The 25,466-nt window shown below is 54.8% G+C and overlaps 1 protein-coding gene across 12 annotated transcripts in view; it reads right to left on the bottom strand.

Annotated features, from left to right (window-relative positions):
• The window catches only part of DGKZ (diacylglycerol kinase zeta), an 818,573-nt gene that overhangs the window by 313,417 nt on the left and 479,690 nt on the right, over positions 1–25,466 (bottom strand). For all 12 annotated transcript variants that reach the window (XM_078684405.1, XM_078684404.1, XM_078684403.1 and 9 more), the window contains 2 exons: positions 19,824–19,932; positions 11,082–11,177 (listed from right to left, as the gene is read on the bottom strand). In XM_078684405.1, the coding sequence (XP_078540531.1) occupies positions 11,082–11,177; positions 19,824–19,932 (205 nt within the window). The remainder of the gene's footprint in view (positions 1–11,081; positions 11,178–19,823; positions 19,933–25,466) is intronic.

Genomic DNA, 25,466 nt, shown 5'->3' with positions numbered 1-25,466 from the left:
AGCGGATGGGTTACTCTGTCACAACAGTGACGGATATCCTGCCCACCCTAACATACATCCCTTAGGACATAGTGGAATTTATATTTTGACAGACAGGATGTCCTTCACCTTTGTGACACAGTAACCCGTTGTTGGACTTGGGCCTTCTGGCAGGTTCACCCCTGAACTTTTTGCCTTGAAATTATAGTGATTTCTGGTCTTTGCGCACTTTGACACTGTGGCGCAGTGTAAAGTGCGTGCTCTCCCTGAGTGCGTGTGTGAGATTGGCCTGCCCTCCCATAGGAATGCATGGGGAATGTCTGTGTCCCTGGTAGTTCCTGATGCGTGAGGTGTGCATGGTCAAGTTTGGTATGTGTGAACTCGGGGGAGTGAATGCTGCGAGATGGTGTATGCAGCATGTATGTGTCTAGAAGGGAAGCGCCATTTCTAGACATGGCTGTACGTGTGCTGTGAGGGTGCTGGCGTGTGATTGGCTGGAGCTGGCTGGGATGCCAGGCTCCAGGAAGTCTGTGTGGGTCTGCCCCGGTGGTGAGTGGGAGATTAGCATGAGTGATGTGTGGGAGGAGTGTACCTGTGTCCTGGATGGGCTGGGTTTTCCCCACACAATGCTGGCTCCGCCCCCCTGTGGTGTGACTGATGACCCTAGCCTCCCCAGTGAATGAAATGGGTGGTTGGGCCATCAAGAGTGCTCCAGAACCAGCTGCGACTGGTTCTGCCCCCACCCTGCACCTAAAGACAAAGGGAAAAGGTGTATAAAAGAGGGGCTGTGACCCCATGAAAATGTTCTTGTTTGCTGCTTGAATCTGCCAGGGGCGTGCTGCTGCTTGGGCCCAGGGGGAAGGCTTGCCTCCCCTGGGCCCTGCCCAGCCCCTGGACTTCTGAAGAGCTTTGCTGGACTTTGGTCCCTTATAGCGCTTGGGAGCGCTGTTTATTCCCCTCTAGCGCTGTGCTTGGACTTTTGCTGGACTTGTGTTCCCCTGAGGCGCCTGGAGGCCCTTTGTCCTGTCTAGTGGTGCTGGGAGCGCTTGACTGGTGGCTTCTAGCGCCTGGAAGCGCTTGTGTGCTGTCCCTAGCGCATTGGAGCGCTTTGTGTCCTGCTAGCGCTGTGAGCGTTTTATTTTTCATGCCTGGGCAGAGCGCTGTCGTTTTCCCTCTGAGGGAAGCGCTCCTGCCCCTCTGGTGCCCCAGAGTGCTTCGTTGCACTTTCGTCTTAAATACGGGTGCCACCCCGTTTATTTAATTAATTGGCGAGTGCCCACCTCGCTGTGCTGGTTTTAATTAATCTCGAGGGTGCCACCCCTCGCTATGCCCCGAGAAATCACCGCCGCAGCCTCGGGCAAAACCGGAAGTCAGGCGGCATCGCGCCTGACTGTAGGCGGGACTTCCGGGTTGCTGAAGGAAGTCCCGCCCGCCGCCGTGCTCTGATTGGCCAGGGCGCCCGGCCGGAGAAGAGGAGCCCGGAGCCTTGAGGGCTCCACTTTCCAAGTCCCGGTCCCGAGATGGGGGACCGGGTGAAGATGCCCCCTCCCCTCCTGGAGCCGGATGTTGCGTGTTGGGGCTCCCAGGAGTGAGGGGAGCCCCAGAGGCGAAGTCCTGCGCTGCCCCCGGTGAGGGGACACAGAGAGAATGGACGCCCGGTGCCCGGTAAGGAGAGGGGCCTCGGGGCTGTCCTGATTGTTCTTTGAGCGGCCCCACATGATAGCGGGCCGCTCCCACGATGTGGCCATATCTGTCTTCAGGGGCAGAGTGATGCCTAGAGCCCGAGAGGCTGTTGGGCCCCATAAGTGATTTCGAGTCCCCCGAGAGGGACTCCGCCTACCGCCCACCTTGCTCGAGAGGCTCCCCTGGGTCCCACATTGATTCACGAGCCCTGAGAGGTTTATTACCTAGTTTGGCCATATCGAGTCCCCAGAGGGGGGACTCCAGCGAAAACACCGCCCTATTTACAAGCCCAGAGAGGCTCTAAGGTGCCCAGTATTTCGAGAGCCAGATGGCTCAGTGTGGCGCAGTGTTCCTGAGGGGCTAGTGAGAGCCCCTGGCGTGTTCTGATCCCAGCTGCCCAGCAAGTAGTGGGCAGCTGCACCGTGTAGGTATTTCTTTCCCTAGGGACATACACTGTGGACTTTAGGAGTGAGGCGCACTCCTTCATCCCTGGCCTTTCCCCAGCTGCGCAGCACTTAGTGCCAGCTGCAGCGTTTAGGCCCCCTGTTCTGTCCCTCAGCTGCCCAGCACTTTGTGGGCAGCTGCTACGTTTAGGTCTTGGCGCAGTGGCGCAACCTGGACTTTGTGAGTTCTACGCTAAAGGTTTAGATGCTGTTATGATCTATGTCCTATTGCTTTTGGGTGTTAGGAAATGTACAATGTGTGGTATGTTTTGCGCACCCTGTGTTCTGCACCTCTGAATGTGTTGTTGATACATTATGTGCCCTGTTCCTTACACCGCTGAACGTGTGTTGATGCGTCATGTGTTCCTTACACCGCTGAATGTAGGTTCTGCATCATGTGTTTTGTCCCCAGGTCTATGCCCCTAAATGTATGGTGATATTTAGTTGGTTGTTCTTGCTAGTGCAGGTGGTGCTAGTAAGGTCCTGGTTCCCTGCGTGACCTGTTCCTAGGGTGGTTAGGATTGCGTAGGGGGGACTTACCAGTTACCAGTGGGTACTGGTTTTGTGCTTTATGTCCTATTTTGTGTTACAGTGATCTTCTGTTATAAGTGATCCTAAGGGCTTGATACTAAGCTTGCCCCCTGACCAGAGTCCCAGGACCAGTGGACTCTATGGTGCCTTCCCTGCCAAATTGATGGGACTTGTCTGATCTCCCTGGGCCCCTGGGGCCTCGCTGAAGTGTGCCTCGCTCGTTCCCCTCGGCAGCTCGTGCCGGCAGCCCGTCCAAGCCTCGAGCAGCGCCGCTCTCCCCTGAGCCGCGCCGCTTCGCTGGGTCGCCCGCATCCTGCCTCCCCCTCCTCTTCTGAGCCGCACACATTGGTCGCCCCAGAGAAACGCTTGTACTGTGCCGGCAGCCCGTCCAAGCCTCGAGCAGCGCCGCTCTACCCTGAGCCGCGCCGCTTCGCTGGGTCGCCCGCTCAAGCTTACTAAGGAGGTCACTCGCATTATCCCGTGCAACCAGGACGGAAGGTACTGTCTGATAGGCTATGTTTTAAGTTCTAGGCCTACAAGTATTGTATTGTTACTTCTAAAAGTGCTGATTCCTGACAGTGGTCCAGGTGGCCCTGTCTTGTAAATAATCCCTTGTAAATTCTGCCCGTGCCTCTGGCACATTGTAAAGTGTGTTTTATCTAATGTGTTTTGGTGTAATACAAAGGCTATTTTTATATAACCTTGTGTGGAGTTTCCTTTGTGGTGGGCCTTTGGGTGTTGTTGCTGGGGTGCGTGCGCAAATACTTAACTTACATCGCCTCCAAGTTTAGCCTTGCTGCTCGCGCCACGTTACCTAGAGGGTGAGTAGGGGTTATCTTGGCGTGTAACTCCCTTGCCCTGACTTGGGAGTGGTGGTCTCTGACTGACTTTGGCGAAAGCCCTGGCCAGCCAGGGATCCCATTTCCAACATTGGCGGCAAGCGGTGGGATAAGGATTTGTGTTTGCGTTGTACCTTAGTAGCAGCTGGCTGCACCACAAAACTCTGCATTTTAGATAAAAACATTGTGGGGATTATTGTTTTAAGTTTGCTGAAAATGTCATTTCTGTGGAAATGTGTTTCTTGTGCACTTTGAGTTAGGTGTCCCTAGCTCGGGAGGGTAGATCGTCCCCCTAAGTGCAGTGTGTTTTCTGGATTCACCAGAAGGGTGGGATCCAGTGGTGGCAGCCTACGTGTGTCCAGTGCATGTGTCCCCCGTCCCTGCCCTGGAGTAATGGTACCTGTGTCAAGTGTGGTCAGGTTGAGAAGTCAGGGGTGGTAGAAACTGCCTTACCAGTCTGGGGAGGGGTGTGTGTGGATGAATGGTGTGTGGCACTGGACGTGTTTGTGAGTTCTCTGGATGGGGAGCTTGCTGAATGCTAGTTTTGTTCAGATACCTAAGTCCTGTGTGTTGAACTTTTCCCAAGAACGTCTGCAGATAGTGGAGCCTGCTTTTTGATTTCTGTGGTCTGTTGAGAGACAGAATTTTGGAGTTGGTAATGTTCTGGGAGGAGAGAGGCATAGGGGATGGAGTGATTCCAAAAGGAGTGTCTGAGGTGTCTTCCAGCCCAGCGTGGTGGAAGAGGTTCAGTGTAGCCCAGCTAGGTCTCGGTGTAGGGGCTCACGTCCTGTCTCAAGAGGAGAAGGAGTGGGTGGGACTGCATGTCTCCAGGTGCCCGAAACCCAGTGTCAGGGCCTGGAGTGTTTCTGAAGGGAACATCAGGTCGGGGGCCTAGGCTGTACCAATAGGTCATTTGAGGAGGATCTTCCAGAGTGTCTGGAGAACGTGGAACCTCTGTAACCAGGGTTCCAGTAGTTCTGGTGTCTGGCAGTACCGCTCCAGTTGGGAGGGTGCAGAAGTCCAGATGGAGGGGTGCGAGGGGGATAGGTTCCCCAGTGGAAGAACCAGTGGGTCAGGGGCCAACCAGAAGGGTTGTGTCGCCAGTGAGTGACCATGGTGATGCCACTTCTGTCCTGAGTGTCAGGCAGACTTGTACACGACACATTAGTTGTGTCACCCTCAAAGAAGTCCTGGTGCGCCAGGCATCTGACCAAAGGGTACGTCCCTCGGTTGGGGAGCCAGTAGCCGGTGTTTCCGGATCTGGACGTAAGGACAACTGTATGTAGTGTCCTGAAGTTACAAGAGGGAACTCCTGCCTGATGAGAAGGAACCGGGTAAGCTGTATGGGGTATTGACCTGCAGTGGTTGCCTTGCTGCTGAAGGAGGAGAGAAAGTCTTAGATTTTTGTTTTCAACTTGTAGAAGTCCTGGTGCGCCAGGCATCTAACCAAAGGGTAGCGTCCCTAGGTTAGGGAGCCAGGTTCAGGTGTTGCCTGTCCTGGACGGCAGGGCGACTGTAGCCAGTGTCCTGGCCGGTTTGTCTTCTAGGGGTACCCCTGTGAACACAGGTGGGGCTCATCTTAAGTGAAGAGACCCTGTGTTTCCCAGAAGGGGTGGTACAGGCCTAGCAGGGATCTTTAGGGTTCTTGGCTGAGTGTTGTGGTACTACCCTGAGAGCAGGTGGGGCCTACCTTAAGTGGAGGGACCCTGTTCTACAGTGGGAGGGTGCAGAACTCTGGAAGGGGGTCAGAGGGAGTCTGACCCCTGTGCATCCGGTGAATTTGAATCCCAGGTGATAGACCAGTTAAGGGAGCTGTGACTCTGTCATGACCAGCCTGGTGTCCTGTAGGCACCGCACTGAGCCGCGTCTGCCTTCGGCCGCGCAGTCTATGCCGCTCGCCGTCCCCGTCTCGACGCGGTCCGCGAGCCGCCGCCTGCGCCGCATCTGGCAACCCGCAAAGTGCAACGCCTTACTACACCGATCTTGTGCTGGTCTGACTGTGGTCACTGCTGCTGAGGAAGTCAGGTCCTAAACTGGTGGGAGAGTTGTGTTCTGGAGGGTGCTTCAGAAGTAGAGGTAGGGTGGGGCATTCTTGCCCGTGACCTCTGGTCAGCCTGAGGGTGCGGACCCTGGGTTGAAGGATCAGTGGTAGTTAGGAACTACGCTGAGAAAGGGAGTGGAGAATGGCTATGGTAGGCCAGGGGTTACTACCCCCCACTCTGTGGATTGGCAAGGACCAGTGGTATCTAGGTGGCCTAGGGCCTGGTCCTAGCCGTGGACAGCTAAGGAGTACCAGTGGGGTAACCTAGTTGGGCCTGTGTTTTTTTTTTAAGGATGTGCTTGTCTTATGGATCAACTTGGCGTAGAACCGGAGGGTGTCCCTGCAGTGCGGGCCCGCGTCCGTGTTCTATCGCCCCAAGCAGGGAAGTCCATCACGGTGGTGATTGGCCTACCCTGCGTTTTGGCTGGAAGGGGGTCGTGTTGGACTTGGGCCTTCTGGCAGGTTCACCCCTGAACTTTTTGCCTTGAAATTATAGTGATTTCTGGTCTTTGCGCACTTTGACACTGTGGCGCAGTGTAAAGTGCGTGCTCTCCCTGAGTGCGTGTGTGAGATTGGCCTGCCCTCCCATAGGAATGCATGGGGAATGTCTGTGTCCCTGGTAGTTCCTGATGCGTGAGGTGTGCATGGTCAAGTTTGGTATGTGTGAACTCGGGGGAGTGAATGCTGCGAGATGGTGTATGCAGCATGTATGTGTCTAGAAGGGAAGCGCCATTTCTAGACATGGCTGTACGTGTGCTGTGAGGGTGCTGGCGTGTGATTGGCTGGAGCTGGCTGGGATGCCAGGCTCCAGGAAGTCTGTGTGGGTCTGCCCCGGTGGTGAGTGGGAGATTAGCATGAGTGATGTGTGGGAGGAGTGTACCTGTGTCCTGGATGGGCTGGGTTTTCCCCACACAATGCTGGCTCCGCCCCCCTGTGGTGTGACTGATGACCCTAGCCTCCCCAGTGAATGAAATGGGTGGTTGGGCCATCAAGAGTGCTCCAGAACCAGCTGCGACTGGTTCTGCCCCCACCCTGCACCTAAAGACAAAGGGAAAAGGTGTATAAAAGAGGGGCTGTGACCCCATGAAAATGTTCTTGTTTGCTGCTTGAATCTGCCAGGGGCGTGCTGCTGCTTGGGCCCAGGGGGAAGGCTTGCCTCCCCTGGGCCCTGCCCAGCCCCTGGACTTCTGAAGAGCTTTGCTGGACTTTGGTCCCTTATAGCGCTTGGGAGCGCTGTTTATTCCCCTCTAGCGCTGTGCTTGGACTTTTGCTGGACTTGTGTTCCCCTGAGGCGCCTGGAGGCCCTTTGTCCTGTCTAGTGGTGCTGGGAGCGCTTGACTGGTGGCTTCTAGCGCCTGGAAGCGCTTGTGTGCTGTCCCTAGCGCATTGGAGCGCTTTGTGTCCTGCTAGCGCTGTGAGCGTTTTATTTTTCATGCCTGGGCAGAGCGCTGTCGTTTTCCCTCTGAGGGAAGCGCTCCTGCCCCTCTGGTGCCCCAGAGTGCTTCGTTGCACTTTCGTCTTAAATACGGGTGCCACCCCGTTTATTTAATTAATTGGTGAGTGCCCACCTCGCTGTGCTGGTTTTAATTAATCTCGAGGGTGCCACCCCTCGCTATGCCCCGAGAAATCACCGCCGCAGCCTCGGGCAAAACCGGAAGTCAGGCGGCATCGCGCCTGACTGTAGGCGGGACTTCCGGGTTGCTGAAGGAAGTCCCGCCCGCCGCCGTGCTCTGATTGGCCAGGGCGCCCGGCCGGAGAAGAGGAGCCCGGAGCCTTGAGGGCTCCACTTTCCAAGTCCCGGTCCCGAGATGGGGGACCGGGTGAAGATGCCCCCTCCCCTCCTGGAGCCGGATGTTGCGTGTTGGGGCTCCCAGGAGTGAGGGGAGCCCCAGAGGCGAAGTCCTGCGCTGCCCCCGGTGAGGGGACACAGAGAGAATGGACGCCCGGTGCCCGGTAAGGAGAGGGGCCTCGGGGCTGTCCTGATTGTTCTTTGAGCGGCCCCACATGATAGCGGGCCGCTCCCACGATGTGGCCATATCTGTCTTCAGGGGCAGAGTGATGCCTAGAGCCCGAGAGGCTGTTGGGCCCCATAAGTGATTTCGAGTCCCCCGAGAGGGACTCCGCCTACCGCCCACCTTGCTCGAGAGGCTCCCCTGGGTCCCACATTGATTCACGAGCCCTGAGAGGTTTATTACCTAGTTTGGCCATATCGAGTCCCCAGAGGGGGGACTCCAGCGAAAACACCGCCCTATTTACAAGCCCAGAGAGGCTCTAAGGTGCCCAGTATTTCGAGAGCCAGATGGCTCAGTGTGGCGCAGTGTTCCTGAGGGGCTAGTGAGAGCCCCTGGCGTGTTCTGATCCCAGCTGCCCAGCAAGTAGTGGGCAGCTGCACCGTGTAGGTATTTCTTTCCCTAGGGACATACACTGTGGACTTTAGGAGTGAGGCGCACTCCTTCATCCCTGGCCTTTCCCCAGCTGCGCAGCACTTAGTGCCAGCTGCAGCGTTTAGGCCCCCTGTTCTGTCCCTCAGCTGCCCAGCACTTTGTGGGCAGCTGCTACGTTTAGGTCTTGGCGCAGTGGCGCAACCTGGACTTTGTGAGTTCTACGCTAAAGGTTTAGATGCTGTTATGATCTATGTCCTATTGCTTTTGGGTGTTAGGAAATGTACAATGTGTGGTATGTTTTGCGCACCCTGTGTTCTGCACCTCTGAATGTGTTGTTGATACATTATGTGCCCTGTTCCTTACACCGCTGAACGTGTGTTGATGCGTCATGTGTTCCTTACACCGCTGAATGTAGGTTCTGCATCATGTGTTTTGTCCCCAGGTCTATGCCCCTAAATGTATGGTGATATTTAGTTGGTTGTTCTTGCTAGTGCAGGTGGTGCTAGTAAGGTCCTGGTTCCCTGCGTGACCTGTTCCTAGGGTGGTTAGGATTGCGTAGGGGGGACTTACCAGTTACCAGTGGGTACTGGTTTTGTGCTTTATGTCCTATTTTGTGTTACAGTGATCTTCTGTTATAAGTGATCCTAAGGGCTTGATACTAAGCTTGCCCCCTGACCAGAGTCCCAGGACCAGTGGACTCTATGGTGCCTTCCCTGCCAAATTGATGGGACTTGTCTGATCTCCCTGGGCCCCTGGGGCCTCGCTGAAGTGTGCCTCGCTCGTTCCCCTCGGCAGCTCGTGCCGGCAGCCCGTCCAAGCCTCGAGCAGCGCCGCTCTCCCCTGAGCCGCGCCGCTTCGCTGGGTCGCCCGCATCCTGCCTCCCCCTCCTCTTCTGAGCCGCACACATTGGTCGCCCCAGAGAAACGCTTGTACTGTGCCGGCAGCCCGTCCAAGCCTCGAGCAGCGCCGCTCTACCCTGAGCCGCGCCGCTTCGCTGGGTCGCCCGCTCAAGCTTACTAAGGAGGTCACTCGCATTATCCCGTGCAACCAGGACGGAAGGTACTGTCTGATAGGCTATGTTTTAAGTTCTAGGCCTACAAGTATTGTATTGTTACTTCTAAAAGTGCTGATTCCTGACAGTGGTCCAGGTGGCCCTGTCTTGTAAATAATCCCTTGTAAATTCTGCCCGTGCCTCTGGCACATTGTAAAGTGTGTTTTATCTAATGTGTTTTGGTGTAATACAAAGGCTATTTTTATATAACCTTGTGTGGAGTTTCCTTTGTGGTGGGCCTTTGGGTGTTGTTGCTGGGGTGCGTGCGCAAATACTTAACTTACATCGCCTCCAAGTTTAGCCTTGCTGCTCGCGCCACGTTACCTAGAGGGTGAGTAGGGGTTATCTTGGCGTGTAACTCCCTTGCCCTGACTTGGGAGTGGTGGTCTCTGACTGACTTTGGCGAAAGCCCTGGCCAGCCAGGGATCCCATTTCCAACACCCGTCATCTGGGATCTATACCAGGTCCTTAAACTCCTGCGCTTATAATAAAATGAACCTGAACCTGTGTATTGTAATCTATGTAATCATCAGAAGGGTTCGGCACGTGAGAATCTGGGGTTACGGGCAGCATCCTCTTCCCTCATGGACAGAACTCAACAAGTTAAACTACCCCCCGCCCCCACACCTCAGAACCCAAGAAACTCATCGATGGAGTTCCTCAACAATTATCACTCCGCACAACCCTCTTCAGCGTCTACAGGACACCCCTTGCAGACATTGTCAGAGCCAACGGCATCAAGATAGTATCCTACGTTGACAACACACAGCTTATTCTCTCCCTTAGTGACACAACCAGCACAGCGAAACACCTCAGAATCTCACCCCCCTTCATGGACTTCTGAAAGGTAAACAACTTTCATCCCAAAACCTTTTCCCCGCAGGGAATCACAACGCGGTTGTAACAACGACTGTGTTGCGATTCTGCATACCATTACTCTGCAAGTCGGAACAACGACTTCCGGGGGAGAGGGGGGAGGTGTTGGATGTTCAATCCAACACCTTGCCTACTGTTGCACAGACTGGATTAGGAATAGCCAAGCCTGACCCCGACTGGGGAGCCAAGCCCAACCCTGACTAGGCTCTTGGAGCCAAGGCTGACCCCGGCTGGGGAGCCAAGCCCGACCCCGGCTGGGGAGCCAAGCCTGACCCCGGCTGGGCTCTTGGAGCCAAGCCTGACCCCGACTGGGGAGCCAAGCCCAACCCTGACTAGGCTCTTGGAGCCAAGCCTGACCCCGGCTGGGGAGCCAAGCCCGACCCCGGCTGGGGAGCCAAGCCTGACCCCGGCTGGGGAGCCAAGCCTGACCCCGGCTGGGGAGCCAAGCCTGACCCCGGCTGGGGAGCCAAGCCTGACCCCGGCTGGGGAGCCAAGCCTGACCCCGGCTGGGGAGCCAAGCCCGACCCTGACTGGGCTCTTGGAGCCAAGCCTGACCCTGACTGGGCTCTTGGAGCCAAGCCTGACCCTGACTGGGCTCTTGGAGCCAAGCCTGACCCTGGTTCAGTTCTTAGAGCCAAGCCCGACCCTGACTGGGCTCTCGGAGCCAAGCCTGACACCGGCTGGGCTCTTGGAGCCAAGCCTGACCCCGGCTGGGCTCTTGGAGCCAAGCCCGACCCCGGCTGGGGGCCAAGCCCGACCCCGGCTGGAGGCCAAGCCTGACCCGGCTGGGCTCTTGGAGCCAAGCCTGACCCCGGCTGGGGAGCTAAGCCCGACCCCGGCTGGGGAGCCAAGCCCGACCCTGGCTCTGTTCTTAGAGCCAAGCCCGACCCTGGCTCTGTTCTTAGAGCCAAGCCCGACCCTGGCTCTGTTCTTAGAGCCAAGCCCGACCCCGGCTGGGCTCTAGTTTAGCCCTTTCTGGGGATGTTCTGGCTTGTCCGTCCATGTACAGCGCCAGACACCCTTTTGGGTCCGGTCTGTATTACAAATACCACGAACAAATAAACTGAAGGCAAAACTTGACCCTACCAAATGACCACCTCTGCCCTAAACATGCAGTGACCCCCAATCCCACAAGGGGGCCCTTGAACCGCAGAGAGGTCTAAACTCAGGAATCCGTATGTATACCCTCAGAGGACCTGCAGCCCCCCTTAACCATCACCAAGCCCCCCTCCACCAGGTCCCCCCCCGACTCACCTGAGTCTTTGCCACACAGTTCTGCTCGCCCAAGTAACAGAAATCCCCCGACACGTTGGTCTCAAACCACAAGTGCTCGCCATAGAGAGCATTGTCCTAGAAGAAAGAGAAGAGGGACTAGAGTCAGGACAGTGGGCTCAGTGTAGGACGGGGACATTTATAAGGGGTGGGGGGGGACAAAGGACAAAGGAAGGGTCAGATGGAGCACAAGCAAGGACAGCAAGGAATGGGACAGAGCGCCATGGCACGGATCTAAGGATGGCCAAACCCTCGTTCAATGGACCCTACAAGTCAAGGATGGCGCTGCATCGGGAGGAACCGACAACCTAAAGGACTGCTGTATCCGCTGTGGAAAAAAGTAGCACTGAGCATCGGCGAACGGGAAGGTGAAATAGCAGTGATAGCACACGGGGAAGCAGCCGGGGATAGTTGCGCCATGCCCGCTATTTTCAAAGCGCTGTTCTAGACTGATATATATATATATATACATACATACACACACACATATATATATATGGAATCCTGCAGTACGCCAATGTGCACCAGCGCAGCAATAACAGGTACGGACCACTCGAGGGACTTCAATTAGGTTTCTCAGCGCCTCTTTTTATTTTAATGGCATCCAGTCAGTCCTGGCCAGTGCCCCAGCATGACGCGTTTCGACAGATCCAGTCTGTCTTGAATGAATATGAATATATATATATATATATATATATATATATATATATATATATATATATATATATATATATATATATATATATATGACACACATTCATTCACACTTATTCACTGAAAAAAATTAAAGATTACAGGGACGTTATAGTTAGGCTCAGATTTCCCTCGCGCAAAACCATAGAAATTCAGCAGTTATAGAAACCTGAGCTAACTATACCTTATGCCCCAGCATTGCACTGCTTATGACCTCACAAATTACATCACTCATGATAAGGTCAGCGAGTGTAAGTGCTTCGCAAGCGTTCTTGAGAGTTAAAGATATAGACTACGTGTCTGCTTTAGTTAAATTACTATTCGTTTTGCCCAACTAACGAGTGATACTGTTTCTAATACGTAACCTTCGGCGCACTGTGATTGTCTGTAACAGTGTGTTAGTGGGTGGGTGAGTGGCTGTTGGGATGTGGGAGTGACTGTATGGGTGAATAAGTGGGTATGTGAGTAGCTGTATTGGTGAGTAAATGACTGTGTGACTGGCTGTATGGGCGGGTGAGTATAGTACCTCAATAGGTGACTGTGGTTGCTGTGTGAGTAGCTATATGTGTGAGTGATTGGGTGTGTAACAGGGGCTTGGGGACCGGCCCAAGGGGCTCTCTCTTGTGCCGGGGGGGGGAGGGACTGGGCCAAGGGGCTCTCTCTCTTGTGCCGGGGGGGGAGGGACTGGCCCAAGGGGCTCTCTCTTGCACGCGGGGGACCAGCCCAAGGGGCTTTCTCTGGCAGCTTCTTCCTGCTTGTTCAAATGCTTGATATATATATATTTCTTTGTTTTGTTTTTTGTTATGGGGCATAATAAATAATGGGATGGTGTATGTTGACAAATAGTACCTGAATTACAAAATATGCAGCGGATGGATATTAGGGGAGAATCAGCAGATGCTGGATTCTTTGGGCAAATTGAGGTGGTGCTGAGTGATGCTGGGGTGGTGGTGGCGATGCTCAGGTTATGCTGAAGGATAGTTATGTGGTGCTGAGTGAGGCTATGGTGGTGGTGAGGTGGTGCTGTGCCGGTGCAGAGTTGATGCAGAGTGATACAGAGGGGATGGTGGGCTGGTGCAGAGGCGTTGCTCAGGGGATGCTGAAGGATAGCTATTTAGTGCTGAGTGAGGCTGAGGTCGTGTTGAGGTGGTGATGTGCTGGTGCGGAGGTGATGCATAATGATACCGAGGTGGTGGTGTGCTGGTGAGGAGGTGTTGCTGTGCTGAGGTGATGCTATTGTGATGCTGTAGCATGATTAGGTGGTGCTGCACTGATGCCGAGGTGGGGCTGGCGTTGATGCCGAGGTGGGGCTGGCGTTGATGCCGAGGTGGGGCTGGCGTTGATGCCGAGGTGGGGCTGGCGTTGATGCCGAGGTGGGGCTGGCGTTGATGCCGAGGTGGGGCTGGCGTTGATGCCGAGGTGGGGCTGGCGTTGATGCCGAGGTGGGGCTGGCGTTGATGCCGAGGTGGGGCTGGCGTTGATGCCGAGGTGGGGCTGGCGTTGATGCCGAGGTGGGGCTGGCGTTGATGCCGAGGTGGGGCTGGCGTTGATGCCGAGGTGGGGCTGGCGTTGATGCCGAGGTGGGGCTGGCGTTGATGCCGAGGTGGGGCTGGCGTTGATGCCGAGGTGGGGCTGGACTGATGCCGAGGTGGGGCTGGCGTTGATGCCGAGGTTGGGCTGGCGTTGATGCCGAGGTGGGGCTGCGCTGATGCCGAGGTGGGGCTGGCGTTGATGCCGAGGTGGGGCTGGCGTTGATGCCGAGGTGGGGCTGGCGTTGATGCCGAGGTGGGGCTGGACTGATGCAGAGGTGGGGCTGGCGTTGATGCCGAGGTGGGGCTGGCGTTGATGCCGAGGTGGGGCTGGCGTTGATGCCGAGGTGGGGCTGGCGTTGATGCCGAGGTGGGGCTGGCGTTGATGCCGAGGTGGGGCTGGACTGATGCAGAGGTGGGGCTGGACTGATGCGGAGGTGGGGCTGGACTGATGAGGAGGTGGGGCTGGCGTTGATGCTGAGGTGGGGCTGGCGTTGATGCTGAGGTGGGGCTGGCGTTGATGCTGAGGTGGGGCTGGCGTTGATGCCGAGGTGGGGCTGGCGTTGATGCCGAGGTGGGGCTGGCGTTGATGCCGAGGTGGGGCTGGCGTTGATGCCGAGGTGGGGCTGGCGTTGATGCCGAGGTGGGGCTGGCGTTGATGCCGAGGTGGGGCTGGCGTTGATGCCGAGGTGGGGCTGGCGTTGATGCCGAGGTGGGGCTGGCGTTGATGCCGAGGTGGGGCTGGCGTTGATGCCGAGGTGGGGCTGGCGTTGATGCCGAGGTGGGGCTGGCGTTGATGCCGAGGTGGGGCTGGCGTTGATGCCGAGGTGGGGCTGGCGTTGATGCCGAGGTGGGGCTGGCGTTGATGCCGAGGTGGGGCTGGCGTTGATGCCGAGGTGGGGCTGGCGTTGATGCCGAGGTGGGGCTGGCGTTGATGCCGAGGTGGGGCTGGCGTTGATGCCGAGGTGGGGCTGGCGTTGATGCCGAGGTGGGGCTGGCGTTGATGCCGAGGTGGGGCTGGCGTTGATGCCGAGGTGGGGCTGGCGTTGATGCCGAGGTGGGGCTGGCGTTGATGCCGAGGTGGGGCTGGCGTTGATGCCGAGGTGGGGCTGCGTTGATGCCGAGGTGGGGCTGGACTGATGCCGAGGTGGGGCTGCGCTGATGCCGAGGTGGGGCTGGACTGATGCGGAGGTGGGGCTGATGCCGAGGTGGGGCTGCGCTGATGCGGAGGTGGGGCTGCGCTGATGCCGAGGTGGATGCCGAGGTGGGGCTGGCGTTGATGCCGAGGTGGGGCTGCACGGATGCCGAGGTGGGGCTGCACGGATGCCGAGGTGGGGCTGCACGGATGCCGAGGTGGGGCTGCACGGATGCCGAGGTGGGGCTGCACGGATGCCGAGGTGGGGCTGCACGGATGCCGAGGTGGGGCTGCACGGATGCCGAGGTGGGGCTGCACGGATGCCGAGGTGGGGCTGCACGGATGCCGAGGTGGGGCTGCACTGATGCCGAGGTGGGGCTGGACTGATGCCGAGGTGGGGCTGCGCTGATGCCGAGGTGGGGCTGCGCTGATGCCGAGGTGGGGCTGCACTGATGCCGAGGTGGGGCTGCACTGATGCCGAGGTGGGGCTGCACTGATGCCGAGGTGGGGCTGCACTGATGCCGAGGTGGGGCTGCACTGATGCCGAGGTGGGGCTGCACTGATGCAGAGGTGGGGCTGCGCTGATGCCGAGGTGGATGCCGAGGTGGGGCTGGCGTTGATGCCGAGGTGGGGCTGGCGTTGATGCCGAGGTGGGGCTGGCGCTGATGCCGAGGTGGGGCTGGCGCTGATGCCGAGGTGGGGCTGGCGCTGATGCCGAGGTGGGGCTGGCGCTGATGCCGAGGTGGGGCTGGCGCTGATGCCGAGGTGGGGCTGCGCTGATGCCGAGGTGGGGCTGCGCTGATGCCGAGGTGGGGCTGCGCTGATGCCGAGGTGGGGCTGGACTGATGCCGAGGTGGGGCTGGACTGATGCCGAGGTGGGGCTGGACTGATGCCGAGGTGGGGCTGCACGGATGCCGAGGTGGGGCTGCACGGATGCCGAGGTGGGGCTGCACGGATGCCGAGGTGGGGCTGCACGGATGCCGAGGTGGGGCTGCACGGATGCCGAGGTGGGGCTGCACGGATGCCGAGGTGGGGCTGCACGGATGCCGAGGTGGGGCTGCACGGATGCCGAGGTGGGGCTGCACGGATGCCGAGGTGGGGCTGCACGGATGCCGAGGTGGGGCTGCACGGATGCCGAGGTGGGGCTGCACGGATGCCGAGGTGGGGCTGCACTGATGCCGAGGTGGGGCTGGACTGATGCCGAGGTGGGGCTGCACTGATGCCGAGGTGGGGCTGCACTGATGCCGAGGTGGGGCTGCACTGATGCCGAGGTGGGGCTGCACTGATGCCGAGGTGGGGCTGCACTGATGCCGAGGTGGGGCTGCACTGATGCCGAGGTGGGGCTGGACTGATGCCGAGGTGGGGCTGGACTGATGCGGAGGTGGGGCTGGACTGATGCGGAGGTGAGGCTGGACTGATGCAGAGGTGGGGCTGGACTGATGCGGAGGTGGGGCTGCACTGATGCTGAGGTGGGGCTGGACTGATGCGGAGGTGGGACTGGACTGATGCGGAGGTGGGACTGGACTGATGCGGAGGTGGGGCTGGACTGTTGCTAGGGTGGGGCTGCGATGGAGCTGAGGTGTTGCTGCACTGATGCGGAGGTGGGGCATTGATGAGTAGCTGGTGCTGAGATGAGGTTGTGCTGATGCTGAGTTGGTGCTGTGCTGAGGTGATGCTGATGTGATATTGTGCTGATGAAGTGATGCTGCAATGCTGTGTTGATGCGGAGATGGGGCTGTGCTGGTGGGGCTGCGCTGTTGCCAAGGTGGAGGTGCGCTGGTGCTGAGTTGGGGCTGCGTTGTGTGGAGGTGCATATGCGCTCGTGTGTAGGTGCTGCTGCACTGATGTTGAGGTGATGCTGCACTGGTGCTGTGGTGATGCTGGGTGAGACTGAGGTGGTGCCGAATGATACTGAGGTGGTGGTGCTGCATTTGGACGGAGGGAAGATACAGTGACAGAGGGAAGATACATTGTATGTACAGAGGGAAGATACAGTGTACAGAAGAACAGAAGATACAGTATACGGACAAACAGAAGATACAGTGTACGGATGGAGGGAAGATACACTGTACGGACGAAGGGAAGGTACAACGTACGGACGAAGGGAAGGTACAACGTACGGACGAAGGGAAGGTACAACGTACGGACGAAGGGAAGGTACAACATACGGACGAAGGGAAGGTACAACGTACGGACGAATGGAAGGTACAACGTACGGACGAAGGGAAGGTACAACGTACGGACGAAGGGAAGGTACAACGTACGGACGAAGGGAAGGTACAACGTACGGACGAAGGGAAGGTACAACGTACGGACGAAGGGAAGGTACAACATACAGACGAAGGGAAGGTACAACGTACGGACAAAGGGAAGGTACAACGTACGGACAAAGGGAAGGTACAACGTACGGACAAAGGGAAGGTACAATGTACAGACAAAGGGAATATACACTCTACGGACAAAAGGAAGGTACAAAGTGCAGACGAAGAGAAGGTACACAGTGCAGATGAAGGGAAGACACTGTACGGATGAAGGGAAGATACAGTGTACGGATGAAGGGAAGATACAGTGTACGGATGAAGGGAAGATACAGTGTACGGATGAAGGGAAGATACAGTGTATGGATGAAGGGAAGATACAGTGTACGGATGAAGGGAAGATGCAGTGTACGGACAGAGGGAAGATACAGTGTACGGACAGAGGGAAGATGCAGTGTACGGACAGAGGGAAGATGCAGTGTATGGATGAAGGGAAGATACAGTGTATGAATGAAGGGAAGAAACAGTGTACTGATGAAGGGAAGAAACAGTGTACGGATGAAGGGAAGAAACAGTGTACGAATGAAGGGAAAATACAGTGTACGGAATGAGGGAAGATACAGTGACAGAGGAAAGATGCATTGTACGAACAGAGTGAAGGTACAATGTACGGAAGAAAGGAAGGTACAACGTACGGACGAAGGGAAGATACACTGTACGGACAAGGGAAGGTACACAGTACGGACAAAGAGAAGGTGCACAGTACAGATGGAGGGAAGATATAGTGTACGGACAGAGGGAAGATATAGTGTACGGACGGAGGGAAGATACAGTGTACAGACGGAAGATGCAGTGTACGGACGGAGGGAAGATACAGTGTACGGACGGAGGGAAGATACAGTGTACGGACGGAGGGAAGATACAGTGTACGGACGGAAGGAAGATGCAGTGTACGGACGGAGGAAAGATGCAGTGTACGGACGGAGGAAAGATGCAGTGTACGGACGGAGGGAAGATACAGTGTATGGACGGAGGGAAGATACAGTGTATAGACGGAGGGAAGATACAGTGTATAGACGGAGGGAAGATACAGTGTATGGGTGGAGGGAAGATACAGTGACAGAGGGAAGATACATTGTATGGACGAAGGGAAGATGCAGTGTACGGATGGATGGAAGATACAGTGTACGGACGGAGCGAAGATACTGTGTACAGACAGAGGGAAGATACCGTGTACGGACAGAGGGAAGATACCGTGTACGGACAGAGGGAAGATACCGTGTAGGGACAGAGGGAAGATACCATGTACGGACAGAGGGAAGATTCAGTGTACGGATAGAGGGAAGATTCAGTGTACGGACAGAGGGAAGATTCAGTGTACAGACAGAGGGAAGATTCAGTGTACAAACTGAGGGACAGTACAGTGTACAGACAGAGGGAAGGTAGAGTGTATGGACAGAGGGAAGATACCATGTGCGGACAGAGGGAAAATACAGTGTACAGAGGGAATGAAGATACACTGTACGGACGAAGGGAAGATAAAACATATGGATGGAGGGAAGATACAGTGACAGAGGGAAGACACAGTGTACGGACAAGGGAAGGTACACAGTATGAACGAAGAGAAGTTACACAGTACTGATGAAGGGAAGATAGTGTACGGACTGAGGAAAGATACAGTGTACGGACTGAGGAAAGATACAGTGTATGGACGGAGGGAAGACACAGTGTACAAACGGAGGGAAGACAGTGTACGGACGGAGGGAAGACAGTGTACGGACGGAGGGAAGACAGTGTACGGACGGAGGGAAGATACAGTGTACGGACGGAGGGAAGATACAGTGTACGGACGGAGGGAAGACACAGTGTACGGACGGAGGGAAGACACAGGGTACGGACGGACGGAAGATACATTGTATGTACAGAGGGAAGATAGTGTACAGACGTAGGGGAGATGCATTGTACGGACGAAGGGAAGATACAGTGTACGAAGGGAAGATGCATTGTACGGACAAAGTGAAGATACAGTGTACGGAAGGAGGGAAGATACAGTGTAAGGACAATGGGAACATACAGTGTACAGACTGAGGGAAGATGCAGGGTATGGACGGAGGGAAGAGAGAGTGTACGGACGAAGGGAAGATACAGGGTACGGACAGAGGGAAGATACAGTGTATGGAAGGAGGGAAGATACAGTGGACGGCTGGAGGGAAGATACAGTGGACGGCTGGAGGGAAGATACAGTGGACGGCTGGAGGGAAGATACAGTGTACGGCTGGAGGGAAGATACAGTGTACGGCTGGAGGGAAGATACAGGGTATGGACAGAGGGAAGATACAGGGTATGGACAGAGGGAAGATACAGGGTATGGACAGAGGGAAGATACAGGGTATGGACAGAGGGAAGATACAGGGTATGGACAGAGGGAAGATACAGGGTATGGACGGAGGGAAGACACAGGGTACGGACGGAGGGAAGACACAGGGTACGGACGGACGGAAGATACATTGTATGTACAGAGGGAAGATAGTGTACAGACGTAGGGGAGATGCATTGTACGGACGAAGGGAAGATACAGTGTAAGAAGGGAAGATGCATTGTACGGACAAAGTGAAGATACAGTGTACAAATGGAGGGAAGATACAGTGTACAGACAGAGGGAACATACACTGTACGGACGAAGGGAAGGTAAAGTATCTGGATGGAGGGAAGATACAGTGTAAGGACAATGGGAACATACAGTGTACAGACTGAGGGAAGATGCAGGGTATGGACGGAGGGAAGATACAGGGTATGGATAGAGGGAAGATACAGTGTACGGATGGAGGGAAGATACAGTGTACGGCTGGAGGGAAGATACAGGGTATGGACAGAGGGAAGATACAGGGTATGGATAGAGGGAAGATACAGGGTATGGACGGAGGGAAGATGCAGTGTATGGATGATGAGAGGAAGGTTGTTTGAACACGAGACAAAAGTTGTACAAAGAGAAAGAGAAAGACTAAAATACATGTGAAGCAGAGACTCAAAGCCAAGAGAAACAAGAGGCCAGAGAGACATAGGCAGAGGGAGAAAGATTCAAGGAGAGAAGGTACAGGGCATCACTCACACTCCAGTCCACAGTGCTGCAGATCTCACGGTCAGAGTTGGTCCTCGGCGCTAACCCGCTGGGCGACTGGACGACCATGTGCTGGAGTCCGGACTTGGCAATGGCTTTCCTGGAAAAGAAGGACGCAGTGGTCAGGAAAAAGAAATATGAATGCGCTCTTGAAGAGAATCGCGACAGAAGAACATCTTAGGTGGGCAGAAGTACATCCCCGGCATAGGGAGCGAGCTAGAGACCCAGTGAATTACATTCCAGAGGTTCTGGATATACATGGGGCCCATGATATACAGTAAATATCTCCTTACAACACTAAAGCGAGGGGAGAGGAACCCAGCGTAACATTCCCGAGGATCTGTGCATTCCAGGGGCCCTGAACACATCCGCGGAGGACAGGAGACCCTGGAAGCACCAACAGTGCACCATCTGGGGTCCCCAAAATCTCATAGGAGTCTGTAAGTGGTCCCTGGGCAGGACACCTCGTGACCAACTCATCAGAGGGGCTTGGACCTCATTCCAATGGTCCAGGCCACATGGAAGCCCCTGAGTACTGTATGAGAGAGTCAGCACTCCCAGGAGCCTAGAAGACAATATGCAGGGACCTAGAACTTGTAGGGACCCCAGAAATCAGAGGGGCCCCAGACATTACTGGGGACCAGAGAATAATATTCTGTTGGCCAATAAGGTCCTATAAGTTTGCGAATTACCCCAGGTCAAGTCACACCATCCGGGGGGGGGGGGGGTTGGAGGGGGTGATGTTGGCATATAACAAGGGGTCAGGGTCGTTTTCCAGGGTCCATGAAACCTTTTCCAGAGAACAGGCAATTCTTTGCCGCATCCTGAGAAACCCTTTGCAGAAGCCAAGGTCCTTCGAGAGACCTGGACAGAGGCTTAGGGAATCTCATGGGACAGCAGGCCGGCCAGCTCTGCACAGCTTCCCGGGGACCACCACCACCACCACCCCTGGGAGCCAGGACTCCTGATGAGGTCAGGGTTTGGAAGAATAACCCAGGAAGCTAGAATCCTAAGTGAAGGGACCAGACACCCGCCCACAGGAGCGCTGGACAGCATCTTAAGGGTCCTGTAAACCATCTTAGGGGGCGGGCCCCAGCGAGGAGCTCCAGATAGCGCCTGTCTCAGGGACAGGTCAAATCACCCCGACAACCCACAATGGCATCACAAGGGCCAACACAAGCACAGCAGCACACCGACCACACAAAACACACCCCAGGTACCCCACGCCAGCACAGACGTCCAGCAACCACTCATCGTCCCAAAAAACACCCCAGGGGTCAACAGAGCATTCCCAGGGACCCGCAGCGAAAGGTAAAATGAAGAGGGCCCCCAGCAATAGGCGAAGCGTTTGAAGGCCCCAGAAGGGATGCCCCACACCCCTCACCCACCATGCCACAGGCCATGCAGGGGCCCGTGTTACGCCCCCGCCAGGGACCCAAGCCACAAAGATACCAGTCAATGAAGTAGCGCAGGCGCGATGAAGCCTTTGGTATGAAGAGTTGTAAAAAAGGTGCAAACACCCCCACATAACACCCCCTCCCTATCCGATCATCGCCACCGGTGTCCATATGGCGGTCACACAGACATAGGACAGCGTAAGCCCCGCACACCTCAGATCAGCATGTTGTAATCACTCTGGAGGTGTCATACCCGCCAGCAGGTCCCCTCCCGGGGCAGGTGTAGAGTTCATTCCTTGCAGCACTTAATTTGTAAAAAACAAAATAAGTGCCAACGCTCTTGTCAGGAGGCCCCTGCAGCTGGCATCACCCGCTGTCAGCGCTGCCAGTGACGGTACCAACACAACTGCCAGCCCTTACACATGTACAAGTGTGACAATTCAGACTATTTCAGTTACAAGTTACTAATATTACTGCCCAGAGCCAAGACACCAACCTCCCCGCTACTGGGGCCATCTCAAAGCTCAACCATGGTCACTCCGCCTTTGGGAGGGAGGGGGGAAACGGCCATTGCAGTGCGGCCTTTACGATGCACATGCCTCCACGCACGCCTCCACGCACGCCTCCACACACGCCATTGCCTGGTTAGGGCAGTCGGCGTTCCAGTGGGCTCAGCAGATGGGAGAGAAACCGGAAGACATGCAGCAGGAAGGACGGACCGGACGTGGCTGGGTAAGTTGGGTCGGGGGAGTTCTAGGGGTAGGTTTTAGGGGGTGGGGATGGTTTTAGGGCTCAAAGAGGAAGGCTGGGGTAGGGATCATATTAGGTGAAGGGGTTTTAGGACTTAGGGCAGGAGGCGGGAAAGGGGCAGTGTTTAGTTCTCACGGGTCGCAGTAGTTTTTGGGACTAGGGGGTCGGGGTAGTTTATAGGATTGGGGCGGGGAGAATACACCGCAGGGGGGCGGATTTTAACCATGTCCCCTCCATGCAGCTGTGATCATTCTGTTGTTTATCCAGCTGCCTGCACTGCAGCATGGCTACCTGGAGAAGTCGCACTAACAGGCATAAAGTGTCACACTTCTAAGGGGGTGGAGCGCGCCTCCTTTCAGGGGGCACACACATGTGGCGGTAATTATGTCAAAGTGTCCTAGATAAGTCGATAATGGATGGCGTTCGCTGGTCTCTGGCAGCGGCACAGATGGGAGGGAGGGGGCGGGCGTGAGGAACGTGCTGCTGTGTTCCAGTTCCAGCAGTCCCCCTCTCTCCATCATTAATTTCAGACATCAGGGGGCCGTGGTTGGTTTGGGAGCATTATGGGATGCCCAAAGATACCCTAATCTACAGAGATTTTAGGGCTTTCTTGGCAGCACAGCTGTTGCCAGATCTTTTGGGATAAAAAGTGTTTAAAAAATAAAAAAAGTTCAGAGTACTGCTGAGACAGGGGTGTAGGCTGCACGCACACAATACCTTCTTCCAGAGCTTTAAGAGGGATGAAGAAACTAGGGGGTCTCTGAAAGGGGTGTGGTCAATGTAATTAGGGGTGTGGCTTAGAACACGTAAACTAAAAACATGTGCTTAGCATAGTGTGCCGCCCAACTTGTATTTTGCTGTTTCTGTCATTGCATTCAGATATATAATACAACACATACCTACAACAAGTCAGGACTATTGGCGTTGTCAATGGCTGTTAGTTGTATAAGATAAATTAGCAGCATCTATGGCTTGTATAGAATATTGAAAAATCTTCCACTTAAAGCCTTGGGGACACCACAACAATGTTGCTGCTCCTGAGTTTCAAAAAGAGAAGGGAATTCCAGAGAGAAAATGACTCTTTTATGGATCTCCCTTCCCCACAAGGCTCACCTGGCATGATGTTATGCTGTACCTTCTCCACTAGTGAGAAGTGAGCAGTGTGAGCAGCGCACATGGATGTGCCGCTGTCAAGGCAGTCCTGGAAAAAACGGACCGCCAAGCACAAAACAGAGCCCGATAGAGACCTGTTTTGAGGCACGCTCTAAAAAACTACTGGTACTCACACCCGGTGAGACCCGGCCCACTTAAAGCCCTGCGTTCTTCAAGTAAAGGATCGGTCTTGTGGCAAAGCTTACACTCGATACACTACAACTGAGTTGGTTATAGCGGCAACCAAAGATCGTGCATATAGCCCTGATCTGTTTATTATCAAATGTCCCAATAAAGGCAGTAGGCCTGACATTTTATGTGAAAGTCATATCTCTACATCTATCCATTTGAAGGTGGATTGTTATTACTCTGTGGTGAAGCCCGTGGACCAGCGTTCCTCGAACAGTGGTTCGCAGGCCCATTTTCAGTGTGATGAGAACGTCAAAAGATAGCTTTATTTTGCTGCACTTCAAATTCAGAGGTCAAATGTCAGGTTATGTTTTCTGACAAATTGGTGCTTATTCTTTTAACATGGGGATTAGTGTTTAATTTTATTTCTTTGACTGGAAAGTTAGAGAAGTTTTTAAAGTGAATTATGTGTCTGTCTTGCTGGAGTACCGTGAGTGTGAAAGGAAAGGCTCTGGAGGTCAGTGCTTTGCAACAAAAAACAAAGTGTGTATACATGTAAATGAACTGCATGCATTCAGCAGTTACAAAAATAAAAACTTAATTTTTACTTTCCTAATTCAAAAGCGTGCTGGAAACAGAAATTTTAAATGGATCAAAACAAATCAATGCACTTTACTTGGTGATGCACAAATGATAAATATTCAAAGAAACCTGACTTCCCCTCAGCTGAACTTCGGGTATGTGATCTGTTTGCACACAAATAGCAAAGCTTTTAACGAGAACATAAAAGGACAATTTCCCAGAAACACACAAGTGCCTCACGCTCAATCGTCAAGAGGTTTTCTTCGGTGCACTTGTGCGAACACAACACAAAAACAACTACCCTCTCTGCACCATGAGCGAACTGGAACAAACCCGCTGCAATATCTATTTTCGGGCCGATGCCTTCTCCAGACAAGGTGTGACCCAATGAAGACACATCGCCCACTCTAACCTTCGTCAGTCTGTCTACCTCCTCCTTTAAAGGTGTCAACATAAGGTATGGCACCATCCTAACCTTGTACGCCACCGGTCTGTCACTCTTCTGCCTGTGCCCAAACCCCATCAGCAAACTTATCTTCCCTGTATAAAACTACATAACAACACCATTAGCAGCCCACTGTAGTCATCGTCAATACTTCACCGGGAGAATTAAGATTATGTATGAACCTAGAGCACTCTGGTGCCTCCAACCCAATGTCTGGCAACACAAACCTTGCAGACAGTTTCACGATCCTAAAAAGCTATTTTCTTCACCGTAAATCCAATTAAATTAGTTCTCACAACTCCATAACCCCCAAGATTCATATCAGGAGGAGACAGAAAACGTTTCATTACCACAAATCTACCAATTATTATAACCTAACAGGGAGTAAGGGGATCACTGATCTGCTAACAGAGACCCCTGCTTACCAGCCACCTGAATGCAAAGCTCCAGCATAGTGAATGACTGCCAGGGTTACCAAATTACAATACCAACTTCTGGCTATCCCTCGATACTACTTCCACACACTACATCCTGCACCACGACATACGCTTGCAAAGTGACCGCACTTGCTGCATTTTGTGCAAGCGGAGTTCAGAGCATAACATTCCACGCTGTTGGATGTGTGGCTAATGTGGTCATGGCCCTACTCTTTAATTCTTTGTCATCTACCAATTCTTACGAGTCGTCACTGTAACACATGGGCACTACAACTGCATTTACGGCTTCTGTACCTTCCACAGCAGTACTGGGAGTGGTGCGCATGAAGTTACTGCGCTTAGAGTGACACCTGCTGGACAGGGCTGGAAGTGGTGCACACACAGGTACTGAGGCTACAGTGACACCTGCTGGCAAAGGCTAGAAGTGGTGCACACACATGTATTGAGGTGAGGCTACAGTGACACCTGCTGGCTTGGGCTGGAAGCGGTCCACACACATGTACTGAGGTTTCAGTGACACCTACTGGCAAGGGCTGGAAGCGGTGCATACACAGGTACTGGGGCTACAGTGACACCTGCTGGCCAGGGCAAGGAGCGGTGCACACACAGGTACTGAGGCTACAGTGACACCTGCTGGCAAGGGCTGGAAGCGGTGCACACACAGGTACAGAGGCTACAGTGACACCTGCTGGCAAGGGCTGGAAGCGGTGCACACACAGGTACTGAGGCTACAGTGACACCT

This window comes from Lissotriton helveticus, chromosome 3_2 (assembly GCF_964261635.1).
Source record: "Lissotriton helveticus chromosome 3_2, aLisHel1.1, whole genome shotgun sequence".
NCBI classification, from domain to species: domain Eukaryota; kingdom Metazoa; phylum Chordata; class Amphibia; order Caudata; family Salamandridae; genus Lissotriton; species Lissotriton helveticus.
Note: the sequence above shows the minus strand (reverse complement) of the source record. Positions and strands in the feature narration are given on the sequence as shown.